This window comes from Carassius auratus, chromosome 22 (assembly GCF_003368295.1).
Source record: "Carassius auratus strain Wakin chromosome 22, ASM336829v1, whole genome shotgun sequence".
NCBI classification, from domain to species: Eukaryota; Metazoa; Chordata; class Actinopteri; order Cypriniformes; family Cyprinidae; genus Carassius; species Carassius auratus.
Genome location: NC_039264.1, coordinates 23,469,292 through 23,483,239, shown reverse-complemented (window position 1 = coordinate 23,483,239; position 13,948 = coordinate 23,469,292). Strand labels below are relative to the sequence as shown.

Below are 13,948 nucleotides of genomic sequence, written 5' to 3'. Positions count from 1 at the left end.
AAGCGCTTCAAAAAAGTCATGTCACTTTGTGCCATATGGTAAATATGCCATACGGTAAATGCTTGTGGACCGATCTTGTTCCACAGCATCTGAAATGTTGTTATATGGTCATTCTGTAATGCCCGAGCAAAGTTTGTCATCAAAGTATTTCTGTATGAATGCCTCCCAGAACTGTTAAATGACTGCATTCCCAAACACCAGCACCTCCGAAAGCAATAACCTCATTCATTGTGTTTTGTTTGTTTGTTCTGAGGTGCAAGTAATTTATTATATAGGAAATGTATTTTATTCAGTAGCTTCTCCTACTTTTCTTAGTGATGTAACTTTATAGTGCCAGTTTATCAGGATGTGACTATTTTGTTCTCTTTGACTCGTTGGATGAAAATGCTGCTTGTTCGCAATTGTTTTGGGCTGTATTATAATTTTGCTCATAAGTTAAATTTGTAAATTTGGATGGAAACCTGGCTAATAACTTTACTTATCATGCACTTTCAGCTTTAAAACTATGCAGATCATTTACATACACATACAGCTACATCAGACAATATTGAAAATGGCATAATGGGGCACTTTAAGTAATTAATTAAATAAGATTTTATAAGACACAACAATCTAAAGAAGCCTGTTTTCCCTCAAACTGCTTCAAAAGCATTACAAGAACAATGGCAACATTTTCTCTACAGATGTGAGGAAATCTCTGTCTCTCTCAGTCTCACAGAACACTCACCACTAACCTTAGTTACAGAAACAGCGGTGACAGCCGTTAGTCCGCGTTGTAGCTAAAAACACACCAAACGTTTGATCGTTTGGTTGCTTATTTTCACACCATTAGCAGGTCGTCGAGTCCATTCACCTCATAACAGCGCGAGAGCGGGAAAAGCTCCCGCTCTTGCTCAGCCACTCAAGCTCAAACGCTGCCCCGGCGGGAGAATGTTACGCTTCAGTCATTCGTTACCATGGCAACTGTGTTCCGTTAGCAAGCTTTCAAGAGTTGTGAACAGTCTACATAGCCTATAAATTAAATTAGTTTTTTCCCCACAGAGGCGTTTAAACAGAAATGATTCTACTTAAACACAGCCAGAAATAAAAACAATGAGCCAATTTCGTCTTCAAAATAAAAATAATTAAAAGCTACAAAATATAATAAAATTAAGTTTTATATATATACATATTCCCAGAGCAATTTATATAGAGGAGACGAGCTTAAACGAGCTTAAACATCGCCTTAAACATCCTAAAACCATTTTTTTTAGCCTTGTTTAATTCTAATACCTTGCAACACATATACAAATCATAATTGCTATTTTAATGCTAATGTTATTATGATCATTATTGCATCAAGTTCCTTATATGGCAAGGTGGTTATGTTGTGACAAAGTTGTTTGTTATTCCAAACATAAAATGTGTTCGTTTCAGAAAATAGACTGATACTGATTCAACAGACGAATAATGCAGATCATTTTTTGCCTCTTGTTTTGTACTAAGGGTCATTTTCAAGCCTGTCATGAGTAAGACTGCATGCTTTGTCGTGATATCTCATCAGTGCATCACAATAGACCCTGCACCACATTATTCAACTAAATCAGTCCTCACTGTCATCGATGACTGCCTGTTGTTCAAAAATGAAACATCACTGCAATAACTCTCATTACAACATTCAGTCAGTCTCTTTTTAGGCTACGTTTTAGCAGCGCTGTGTACAAATTAGTTAATCTGTCGTAGTTATTTAAGATATCACTCATACATTATTGTTTGACATAAAATAAAATAAACATTTATGTTATAAAGAACTGGAGCCTAGATCTTAAATGCCTTTGCTAACTATCTTTGCCCTCTCAACCTTTCTCCTTAACAAACATCTGAAGGCAATCTTGGCGCTTTTGCTGTAGACCAGTGCTATGATCAACACATCACGACTCACTCTCATCCTACACCCACGCATTCAAACGCAAAAGCATACAGTAGTTCAGTTTGCCAAGTGTCATAGAAGCTGCTAGCTAGTGCCATAACACTGCCACCTACTGTACAGCTGGTAAAATGTGGACAGAGTATTAATTACCATCATCTTTCTTTCCAGCACCATACATCGGAGCTCATCGTTACACGTGACTTCTTTCGCTACATTCACAAACAGTGTGACTCACAATGTCCACAGTCAGTGTGCATATGGATGCTGCTACGAATGAGTTGCTAATCAGTCAGTTCCCTTTTTTTCCTCGCAAACCTCCTAAATATTACATGTATCCCTAGCGAAAATCAATAACGTCCAGTGTAAAGTTCTAAAGTACCAGCGTGAGTTTATCTGTCATGTTTTTAATAACTGACACCAACTTTTTACCTCAGTGGAGACCAGAGCACGAGCCACGTGCAAACAAATTTTTTTTAATCCAAACCTTCAGATGACACACTGCTAAAATCTTCCTCTGTGAGACACATTTAAAGACAGGGTAGGTGATTTCGTTTAAATATATTTGTTATGCTGGCTGAAAGTCACATCTCAATGTATTTCTATTTATTTATATAATCTGTGGAAGGCGTGTTCATGCTCGTCCAATCTTAGCCCTCGGTCCGAGTGCGATGATAGGCTGTACTTTTGCCTTAATGATAGGCTATATTAACACATCTAAAACAATACAATATGTGATGTACTGAATTAATTTACATAAAACACTTCTGAAAACATGTCATTTAAATAATTCACTGTATATCATGTCTGCGCGAACAGGGTTTGCGGAGATATGCATGTTGACAGACATTAATTAGTCTTTAATTAAACTATTTAGTAGACACCTTCAAAGAGACGTTAAAAAGTAGGCTAATCATTCCATATACTATACTGAATGAAATGAAATCAAAATGTGTATCATGGAGCACAATCATGAAAATTTATATTTTTGTATAGCTCCCCCATCTCATTTATTCAGACTTTGTTTTTTACGAACCGTGTTTTGGTCATTATTACCCTCTACGAATAGATGCTCCCTTAATTGTTTACTTTGTCAGTTCGATAGCAAACTGAGCATGATGTTTGTGTCCTCTTAACTGGCATAGGCCTGAGCAGACATCAGTGTAGGATGCTTCCCATCGCCCTGAGGCTCACAGGCCAATGTGCTCTCCTTTCAGTCTGTGTTGCGTCAAAGCACGTCCTTTGCAGCAAGATCTACACCCCACAGCGTAGCCGGCTAAGAGGGATTAATTTACCCATCAATAAACAGCTGGAGGGACTTTAAATGGCCATTAAGACGGAGGCAAGTTGTGTTGGTGTGTATGTGTGGGGTGGGGGGGGGGTTTCAGTCAGAAGCACACATGAAAAGAGACTGATTATATTATGTGTGTTTGTGTGACAAAGAAAACTAAAGGGGAACTTTGATGCCAGAGTCTTCAAATGTGGGGGTTTACTTCACTTTGTAATTAATGGATGATTACTGCACAATGTTTACAACAAACTTTGGGCTTTTTAATGGCATTAGGCATACAAGCTTTTATTTTGCGTCTAAATAGATGTGAATCAAAGCTTTTATCTCATTATGCCACAAAATGAATCATGCGTTTATTCTGTTCTGTTAAAACCCCCAAATCAAATCGGCAAACATCATTAGGATCAGCATTATCCAATATAATCATATTAGTAAAACAGCTTTATAATTTATGTATTTATTGTTGAATAGAACTAAGGGGATCTACTCCAAAGAAGATAAAATAATGAATAACTAGGTCCTGGTGATTAGATTAATTACCATCACATGCATATTTTGTTTAAGGTCCATCAAGAAAGGGCATCAGTATCTGACGAAATCTAAAGCAGCGTATTTGATCACAAGCCCTACACAACTGGAAAATGAGTTATTTATTATTCTTGGTCGAGACAGGAATGAGACATCCACCGGTAGAGGGCAGTGTTGCTAGATAATGGGGCTTGACTCACTAGCTGCAGTACCACTAAAACGAAGTGAATTACTTTGAATCATAGTTAACTTTAGCGATCACTAAACATATTAGTTAACATTAGTTCGGCTCGACCTATTACAAATGCCAGTCAATGCCAGCGTATTCATTTACGTAATCATAAAATTCCCTGATATTTTCAAGTAAAAATGCTCTGCTTTCTATAGCTGTATAGCATTCTTATCCCTTTACATTAACATATTAGTTTGGTTTGACATATTACAAATGTTCCATCTTCTCATGTGGGCATAAAATAAAATGTTAAAGCTGCTTAAGTGACATTAAGTGATATTTTAGACATATTATTATTATTATTTGTTTTGTATTATTATTAGATGAACTTGAACCATTTTTATTGAATCATTTTATATTTAATTCTTATTATTTAATTTGTATATAAATTATAATTTGATGTTATTGTTATTATTATTGCTATTTTAATAAACAAATAACATAATTGTGTATTATTATTATAATTATTATTAATTTAAATTACATTTCTGTTCTAAAATTCTTAGATATTTCCAGTTCTTTTTTTATATATTTTCTATAGCTATATTAATGCTTTACAGCCAAAACATATAATAGTCGTCAAGTCTCACATTTCAACCACTGAATAAATGTATGGCAACTGTAAAAACATTCATAGATCACATTCTGTACTTCTTTCCCCCTCCTTTCTTCCAGGATCAGACCATTTTCAGATTCTGTCATAGCGGTGCCTCACCCGCGGTGTGTTTTTCATCACAGCAAATCAAAATCAGACATTTTTCAGTAAGTTCTTGCACTCACTTTTGCAGCTCGTAAATATTGTGATCTTCAGCGAGTGACTGATATCCATGAATAAGTGTTAGATGAATAATGCAAAACAGCACTGAGTGAGTTTCTAGACCCAAACCGTGGGAGAAAGTCCTTGAGCAAGTGCTTCCTTCGGCCACCCACCTCAAGGTCAGCATTCGCTGGGAATTACTGTACATCAACAGAACACCCCCCTTTATTATAAACATAGGCATAGACTGTTCATGTGATACTTTCAATTTTTTCTCCCCCTCGGAGATCAAAGACCCTCCATTGAGGATCGAGCCTTATGGGAAGAACCTGCAAAATATTAGCTGGCATGCAATATCGCAATATCATACCACAGCGATGGGAGGAAGGCAGGGTGTGCCAGTGAAGAAAGCATGCCAGCACACGACTATGGGAGTTTACATCAGAACCCAAATCGTCAATATAAACCATATGTTCCACTCTCAAGGAGCTCCTTGTCTTGAACACAACATCTTAATGAGCTCCATGCTCGGCGGATGGTGGTTTTCCACATGACTGAACGGCCCACAGACACACTAAGTCTCATCTATTTAGCGGTCACGCCGTCGACTTCCAGGCCACGGTTTAATTGAAGTCACGTGCTGATAGGTGACAGTCCACCGGTGACCGCAGCATTGTTTACATGAGTTTATCTGGCCACAGGTGTGTCTTATCAGTTATTTAAACTGTATAATAGCTCAAATATTCTGTTGAATTAAGCCTAACTTTGTCCTCCGTTTGGAGAAGTTCTTGCACAGAGACTTCTACAAAACTGACATTTTACCGAATTTTCATTAAAATGAAACCACAAAGTATTTTGAATAAAGCCAGAGCATCAGTTGACAAAAATCACACACACACACACACACACACACACACGTTTGTTTATGTGAAAAGTGGGGACATCCCATGGGCGTAATGGTTTTTATACTGTAGAAACTGTATATTCTATGTCCCTACACCATCCCTAACCCTAAACCTCACAGGAAACTTTGTGCATTTTTACTTTCTAAAAAAAAAACTAATTCTGTATGATTTATAAGCGTTTTGAAAAATAGGGACATCATGGGTTATGTCCTCATAAGTCACCCTCTCCATGTAATACCCGTGTCATACCCATGTCATTATACAGAGTTGTGTCCTGATATGTCACAAAAACAAGAGCACACACACACACTCACACACACACACACACACACACACACACACACACACACACACACACACACACATATATATATATATATATATATATATATATATATATATGAAGTCATCAAGTTCTATTTGAGCAAGAAGGAGAGTGATGGGGTGCTGCGCAAGATGACCTGGCCTCCACAGTCACCGGACCTGAACCCAATCGAGATGGTTTAGGGGTGAGCTGGACCACAGACAGAAGGCAAAAGGGCCAACAAGTGCTAAGCATCTCTCAGGGAACTCCTTCAAGACTGTTGGAAGACCATTTCAGGTGACTACCTCTTGAAGCTCATCAAGAGAATGACGAGAGTGTGCAAAGCAGTAATCAAAGCAAAAGGTGGCTACTTTGAAGAACCTACAATATGACATATTTTCAGTTGTTTCACACTTTTTTGTTATGTATATAATTCCATATATAATCCCACATGTGTTAATTCATAGTTTTGATGCCTTCAGTGTGAATCTACAATTTTTTATGGTCATGAAAATAAAGTAAACTCTTTGAATGAGAAGGTGCGTCCAAACTTTTGGTCTGTACTGTATATATATGGTATGCAAAAACATTTGTAAATTTTATTCTTTAAATTTTTTTGGAAACAGAGCAACCAAATTTGATATATATATATATATCAAATTTGGTTGCACTGTTTCCAAAAAAATTTTAGAAACATTATAGTGTGACTACATAGACTGTGGTTTGAGACATTTTGCACATTATAAATGTATATTTTTGATTGATTACTTGATTACTACTGCCAGTAAATACTAAAGGAAGGCGGGCTAGCTAGCGGTTACATAAATCTCAGTAACTATGAGGTTTTGGTTCAAACTGCAATTGCACAAATTGAGTGTTTTCTCTAGCAGTGGTTTTGTCTGTTGGTCAGACAAATTCAAGTTTATAATTAAGGTAGACCTTAACTGAAAGGTGGATATTTGTGCTTAGTACAAGGTTATTTAATTTTTTTTTATTTTAATTCAAGGGTAACGCTGTACTGAGGTAAGCTTACAATAAGTAAACTTTACAATATATAATGTGTAGTGTGTAGTATATATATATATATATATATATATATATATATATATATATATATATATATATATATATATATATATATGCCATCTGAAATGTTCTTCTTAATGAACATTTTATTGGTTATGTATATATATAGAGAGAGAGAGAATTTTCTTTTTTTTTTTTTTTGGTGAAGCAATAATTTACTTGCATATACATTTGCCATTAAAGCAATGTTGGTACATGTGCTGGTTAACTGAGTTCAGACGGACCGAGATGAAGTGTGGGAGTTTTTCAGCCTCATATCCGAGAACTGACTCAAGTACACAACTGCATCAGCAACCTAACTGGCTGAAATGATCGCCCATCCCAGAAGCATAATTTACTCGGGCAAAATATTTATACAGAGGCGGACCGAAATCACTGACAACAAGCCCATTCAGCAAACCTAGTGGAAACAGCCCCGTTAATAGCTCTCTAGACCTCTTATCAGTCTCAGTACCTTTAAGGAACGCCGCTGGAACAAAACATCTGTTCAAAGACGTATTCAAACATCATCATGAACTTTTTGGCTCTACTGCATTGTGTGATACTTATTTCAGTTTGTGAAATATTTGAAGATCATCGAACTTACGGTAAGTGAACGACTTTACAATATTTTGCGTTGCATTATTAGCTTTCTTCATTAAGTTAGTTGCTTTAGAAGTTTGGCAACTTTAAACTATCAATGTAAGTAGCCTAGGCTACTAATCGAGATATTAGCATATCTTTTAATGTGTGTGAAATAAACACGTTGACAACGTTAATTTATAATGATGACGTGACATAAATAACGAACTTACGTTTTGTGGACGACAGCGACCGAGAAACTGTTGCTATGGCTCCCTCCTCACGCAATTTTAAGTTTGCAAATGAGCGGAAAGTCGGTGCATTTTAGATTTATGGCATTGGCATTTATTGCATGCTCTGTTAAATGTGTGACATGATGTTAGCTCAACATTCACAATTCATTGGGAAGACTTGATGGAGCATTAAACCAGACTCAAATAAACCTGCTCTGACCAACCTCACCAACCTTAGTATCAAAATATACAGCTGTATTTGTATTTGTGTAAATGCATTTATTCCAATTCTGAGTAGAATTAAACAGACTATGTAAAGGCAGCTGAAATGCCACTTCAAAAGTATATATAACGGTTATTGCTAAAGGTTTTTCTTATTAACAAAGATTTGAAAATAATTTCACAAAGTGTCAATTCCCGTAATCCTGTAAAAATTCCCTTTTTTTCCTGGTAACATATGAGATATTTCTCATATGACATACTTTATTGGGTATTATGTAGGGGTGTAACTGTTCACAAAATTCACGGTTCGGTTCGATACGATACACTGATGTCACGGTTCGGTTCGGTTCGGTTCGGTTCGATACGTTTTAGATACAGCAAAATGTAAAAACATCTCAACTTTTCAGAATGCCGCAAGCGCACCGCGGGTCATGTGACAAGAACCAACCAATCAGCTTCATCCTTTCCCGTAACAAGGTTGAGAGCTCAGCCAAGATGAAAGAACAGCTGATCATAGTTGTATATGGATTGCAATTTTGAAATAAATTCAGTAGCAGAGCTACTGCAAGCGATTTTTAGAGCTGCAAATCCATTTATCCTTCGCTGAAATTTCCGCGTCTCATGGAGAGAGCACGTCATTGTTGCTTAGCAAAGACAGACGCCTCATGAGCGCTTCTGCCCAAGCGCTTTGGAAAGGAGGAGAAAGACGTGCTTAGCGTTTTCCATGCGTTTTCAGGCACGATATGTGAACGGCCCCTAAGGCGCTCGCTCACTCAGCACGCGCTGAAGGCTCGTTGCAAAATGTCTAATGCATTTAACAGACCAGAAATATAAGATCCTAAAATAACCAACAGGTCTGGTGTTTGGGTTGGATTCCCTGTAAGCTATAGTGTCTAAATGCTGCAGGGATAGTTTGCTGCGTGCATGTTTCTCCTTTTTTTCGTCTTTTCCCAGATAGTACTGACGCATATATCCCAGATATTCCCGCTGTTTTTTTTTTGTTTTTTTTTTTGTAATCCCGCTGGTGTACCCTGTCATGTTGCAGATGCGACATACCGTTGTTTTTTTATCCACCACTCTCTTGCCATCACCATTATAGCTTAAAGGGAATCCAAAGTGCACCCAAACACCAGACCTGTTGGTTATTGGAGGATCTTCTCATTTCTAGTCTGTTAAACGCATTGGCTATTTTGCAACGAGCCTTCAGCGCGTACTGAGTGAGCGAGCGCCTGCTGAGTAGCCTAACATAAACATATAAGTTGGTGTTTTTTTCTTCTTCGGGAGTGTCAGGGGCGTTGCCTGTTACGTTGTTTGGGTTATTGGGCTACCTTGTTGAACGCATATCATTATATTTCTTTCTCTCTCTTTTTTTTTTTTTTTTTCAAATATAATTAATTACTCCAACGAACCGTTCGGTATACATAATGCGTACCGCGTACCGAACCGAAAGCGTCGTACCGAACGGTTCAATACGAATACGCGTATCGTTACACCCCTAGTATTATGGCATATCTGAGATCATCTTTGTTTTAGTCATCAAATTCTTTCCAGTTTCATGTGTGCAACTGTGAAGGAATGGAGAAAATGCATCATGCAAGTTGATGTCAGGGTTGTACTGTTGGCAGGATCTCTGAGGTGGATTATGTGTGTTTTCTTTGTGGATTTGTTTGTCTAGCTGGCATGTGCTGGCTGCAGCAGGGTCCGGAGCACCGCTGTGACATGGTGCTCATGAGAGGCGTGAGCAGGGAAGAGTGCTGTGCGGCCGGCCGTCTGGACACTGCCTGGTCCAACACCAGTCTGCCTATCAATGAAGTCAGCCTGCTGGGATTCCTGGGAATAGTTTCCTGTAAGCCGTGCAAAGGTACCGACTCAAATTTACCCTCCATTCTAAGATCTCAGCAAGTAGACTGGGTTGTCCCATTGCAAAATTGTTTGATATCATTGAGAGACTTTGTGCTGAAGTCTGCTTGGACTGGTTACTACATTCACCATGAAGGACCAAACCCTTTGGTACAGAGGTGTATACCAACCATATTTGTACCTTTTTTGTTTAACATTTTAAGCCTTCTAAACACATCAGAGAACGTTGCTCATTTGCAAATTAGGGCTGAATCCATTTTGGTTGAGGAGATAAAATCTATTACTGTGGGCCAAATGCTGCTTTGGAGAGTTTTCTTTGCCAATGCAATTCTCCAGCAAGTTTAAAAAGTGTGGATCTACACCAGATGTTTGGTTTGAGTTCCCCCGGCTGTTGTGCAAATCATTTACCACTGATCGCCTTGGCCAGGTACGTAGGTTCATGTAAGAGGCTCCAAACCTCTACTATTATCAGACACTTTAAACACAGAGTGGTATTACTGGAGTAAACAAGTTAGCTGACGTGATAATTAGAAAGAATTTCCTCAGCCCAGTAAACTCATAATTGTGCTCGAAATTGTAGTTTTGTGGCTTTTAGTGCATATCTATTAGCTTTGAGGTAATCTCTATGATTGTGCACTCTTAAAATTCAATTTTGGCAGGTAATTTTAGCAGATAGATGCATTTAAAATTTATAGTCATCCTCCTCCAGGGAAACCAAGAGATTAATGAGTCTTCCTGCTCTCACTCATTTCATCCAATAAATGCTCTCCAGAATAAGAATGCTCCTCCCACTGAAGTTGTAGTGACATTAGCAAAGTTTTGGTGTCCAGAAATGGTCCATTGTCTGTTGTCAGCAGTGTTGTTAAGTCACTCTTAAACCATGCAGCTTTTTGTTGGTTAACGCGACACATCTGCAGGACCAGCTTGACCAACGTTGCGCCAACTTTGTGGGGAAATTATTTGACATTGCGCAAAATTCATGATCACGTAGATTCTGGTTGAAATTACTGTCTTTCTATTTTTCTTTCTGACAGCTAAAAACTGTCAAATAAATGTAAATGCAACCACATATAACCAGCAAGTTGCAAATCGAAATTCCAGATTGTATGGATTTTTCACCAAATGCTAAATATTACAGATTACGTGATTTTACTGCACTTTAATATGACCTACATCTGATTATCAATAGCACATACAAATGTGAAATTCCTGTTTACGTGGACTTCGCCTTCAAAAGAAATTTCTATTGAAGTAATTGGTAAGTAATTAATATGACCCGCTTCTGATTAGCAGTAGCAAGTTGCAAATCACAATTCCAAATCATGCTCATTATGCATACAAAAAAATAGTTTGACATAATAGTTTCTATGTTTCCCCCCTTCTCTCTCCTCCCTCTCTCATCATTTCCCAATGCTTATTGGAAAGCAGACTTGTTTTGCCTTTCCCTCTCGGAGATGACTGAATTCCAGCACACCGCAAAGAAAAATGTGTGCCACATGCTGGAGAGGTCTGGTCTTCATAAGTCTCAAACACAATCAGCATCATTAGATACTTGGAGTGAGGGGGGTGAAGAAACACTGGAAGTGAAAGTCTGTTATATTGTTTGTTCCATGGCGCTCGCTTCCCATTATCATAAAACTATATTGACTAGCAGACCCTACTGTATGACCTGCCCAGCATGTTCTCAATGTCAAAAACGCTTCAAAGCATTCCTGAAAACTCAACGCATGCTTAGCATCTGTCCGGCGCATTTCCTTACATTTGTTTTTCGTGGGCAGACGCGGCAGTTCGTAAATCATGTGTGACTGCCGGTGGATCTTGAGGAAACTTAACATGGTTATGCTGGGATTTCCAGTGGAGGTGGAGGTATCTGATTCGGCCTTTTGGTGATTTGGTTGGCTTCACAGGGAAGGGGAGCAACAGGATATTAAAGAACTTGCAGGAATGGGAACCAGAAGTTGAGGTAACGGGGCCTGAATCGTTGAAACGGTTTCTGATGCGTTTGGTTCGCTCTGGCTTGAATGGAGTAGTAAATACAATTATTGGACAATGTCAGTGGCTAAGAATTACTCATTAACTAAGAATGACAACTTGGAATTGAGTTCAAGAGAGTTGATGTTAGCATGTTGCTAAGCTACTGGCGTGATATGCATAAACAGACAAATATGAGATGACAGAACTATTTTATCAATGCTTTTCAGTATTAATGAATATATAGGTTTCCTTATAACCAACGTTCTCTTGCAGAGAACTGCGAGGGGGTCAACTGCGGCCCTGGAAAGGTGTGCAGGATGAAATCTGGACGTCCCCAGTGCGTATGCTCTCCAGACTGTTCCAACATCTCCACTAAACACTCCGTGTGTGGGAGCGATGGGAATTCGTACAAGGACGAGTGCGCACTCCTGATGGCTCGCTGCAGAGGTCACCCTGACCTGGAGATTATGTACCAGGGGGAATGCAAAAGTACGCTGCTGAGTCCATTATTTTGTTAAAATGTTTTGCAGACTGACTGAAAAGCTTCAGCTTCAAATTATTACAAGGACTGAATTATAAGTTCATATTTACCAAATGTATTCTGATAAGCTTCTAATAATATTTACCAGTCCCTTGAGAAATGGATTGTATATCGAATATAAGTGACTGCAAACATTACATAAATTTGCACTCAAGTCTATTTGTAAAGTACATTACTTCTATAGTAAGTACTTTTTTTTTTGCATTAGGGATGTACAAAATTAACCATTAAATTGGCTTTTTTGGCTAAATAGTGTAGAAAGTAGTGTGGACCCTGGTCACTTGCATATGCATCTTCTTCAAAATATAATTTTTCCATCGTTTTCTTGATTCTTGACACTATTTTTCAGAGTCCTGCTCAAATGTCGTATGTCCTGGGACGCATACTTGCGTGACGGACCAGACCAACAGTGCCCACTGCGTCATGTGCCGCACTGCACCCTGCCCGATGCCCATGGTCACCGAGCAAACCATCTGCGGCAACGATAACACCACTTACCCCAGTGCCTGCCACCTGCGTAGGGCTACCTGTTTTTTGGGTCGTTCCATAGGGGTCCGCCATTATGGACACTGCAGAAGTAAGTTTTTCCACACCTGCAAGATTCTGATATATCCACATTGGACTCATTGAACTCATTTTAACGTTGTGTCTTACAGGAAATGAAGGAAGTGAAGAGAATTCACTCTTCTGAGGATGTAAAGAGCAGATCCACTCCCTGTACATATTACGATGGCACATAAGACGTGAGAGAACCTGTTTGAAACCATATAGTCTCACAACACGGTTCTCTGTCCCAAAGAACCACTACTAGTATTTTATACGCATGCAATTCATACTTAAAGCAAATGTGTGGTTTTAACCGGAAAACTGAACTGATGAATTGACAGTGTGCATATTGTAAATATACTACAAGCTACTATTTATTGGAGAAAAGTAAGGAAGTCAGTGTTATTTATGTGTTAACACCATATATCCGTACATCAGCTGCCTTTATCAAGGTATTTATTGTGGGTTTTGCTTCAGTTTTCATGTAAACGTCAAAACAGAAAAATGTAGACTTGCACATTCCCGTACCTACGAATTTCCTCATGGATAAAAATGTCTATTTTTCCCCCCACAAAGAGCTATTTCTTATCAATTAAATATTTTAGAACATACCATTTGGTGTTCTTAATATTATTTTCTGGTTTTTACTATTTTATATTATTTATATCCGTTTTATTATTCTATTAACTGTTAATTCCAGTGCTATCTCACGACAAATTCGTACGTATTTTACGGTAGCTAATTCGTACTAGCCTGACTACGTCAAACTTCCTACTTCCGCTCAATTTCATTTCGCTGATACAGCGTCTGATACAGCGTCAGAGCTTTCTGTTTGCCACCGGTCTGGAAACAGCTGGGCCAATCAACGAACAGAGGGCGGGCTGAGAGCCGTGACGTAGATGCTAAGCGCCGAGTTTTACATTGTATGTTAGAGAAATCGAAAACCGAAACGACCGCGGAAATGGGAAACGAGACACGGGATGCAATTCGCTCTGTTATGAA

General features: G+C 38.4%; 1 protein-coding gene across 1 annotated transcript; it reads left to right on the top strand.

Moving 5' to 3' along the window:
• The first annotated feature begins 7,166 nt into the window (after nucleotides 1-7,166).
• On the top strand, nucleotides 7,167-13,733 carry LOC113040073 (follistatin-related protein 3-like). Its single transcript, XM_026198321.1, has 5 exons — nucleotides 7,167-7,596; nucleotides 9,701-9,886; nucleotides 12,133-12,348; nucleotides 12,750-12,977; nucleotides 13,057-13,733. The coding sequence occupies exons 1-5, from the start codon at nucleotides 7,521-7,523 to the stop codon at nucleotides 13,089-13,091; spliced, it is 741 nt and encodes a 246-aa protein (XP_026054106.1). The 5' UTR covers nucleotides 7,167-7,520; the 3' UTR covers nucleotides 13,092-13,733.
• The last annotated feature ends 215 nt before the right edge of the window (nucleotides 13,734-13,948 follow it).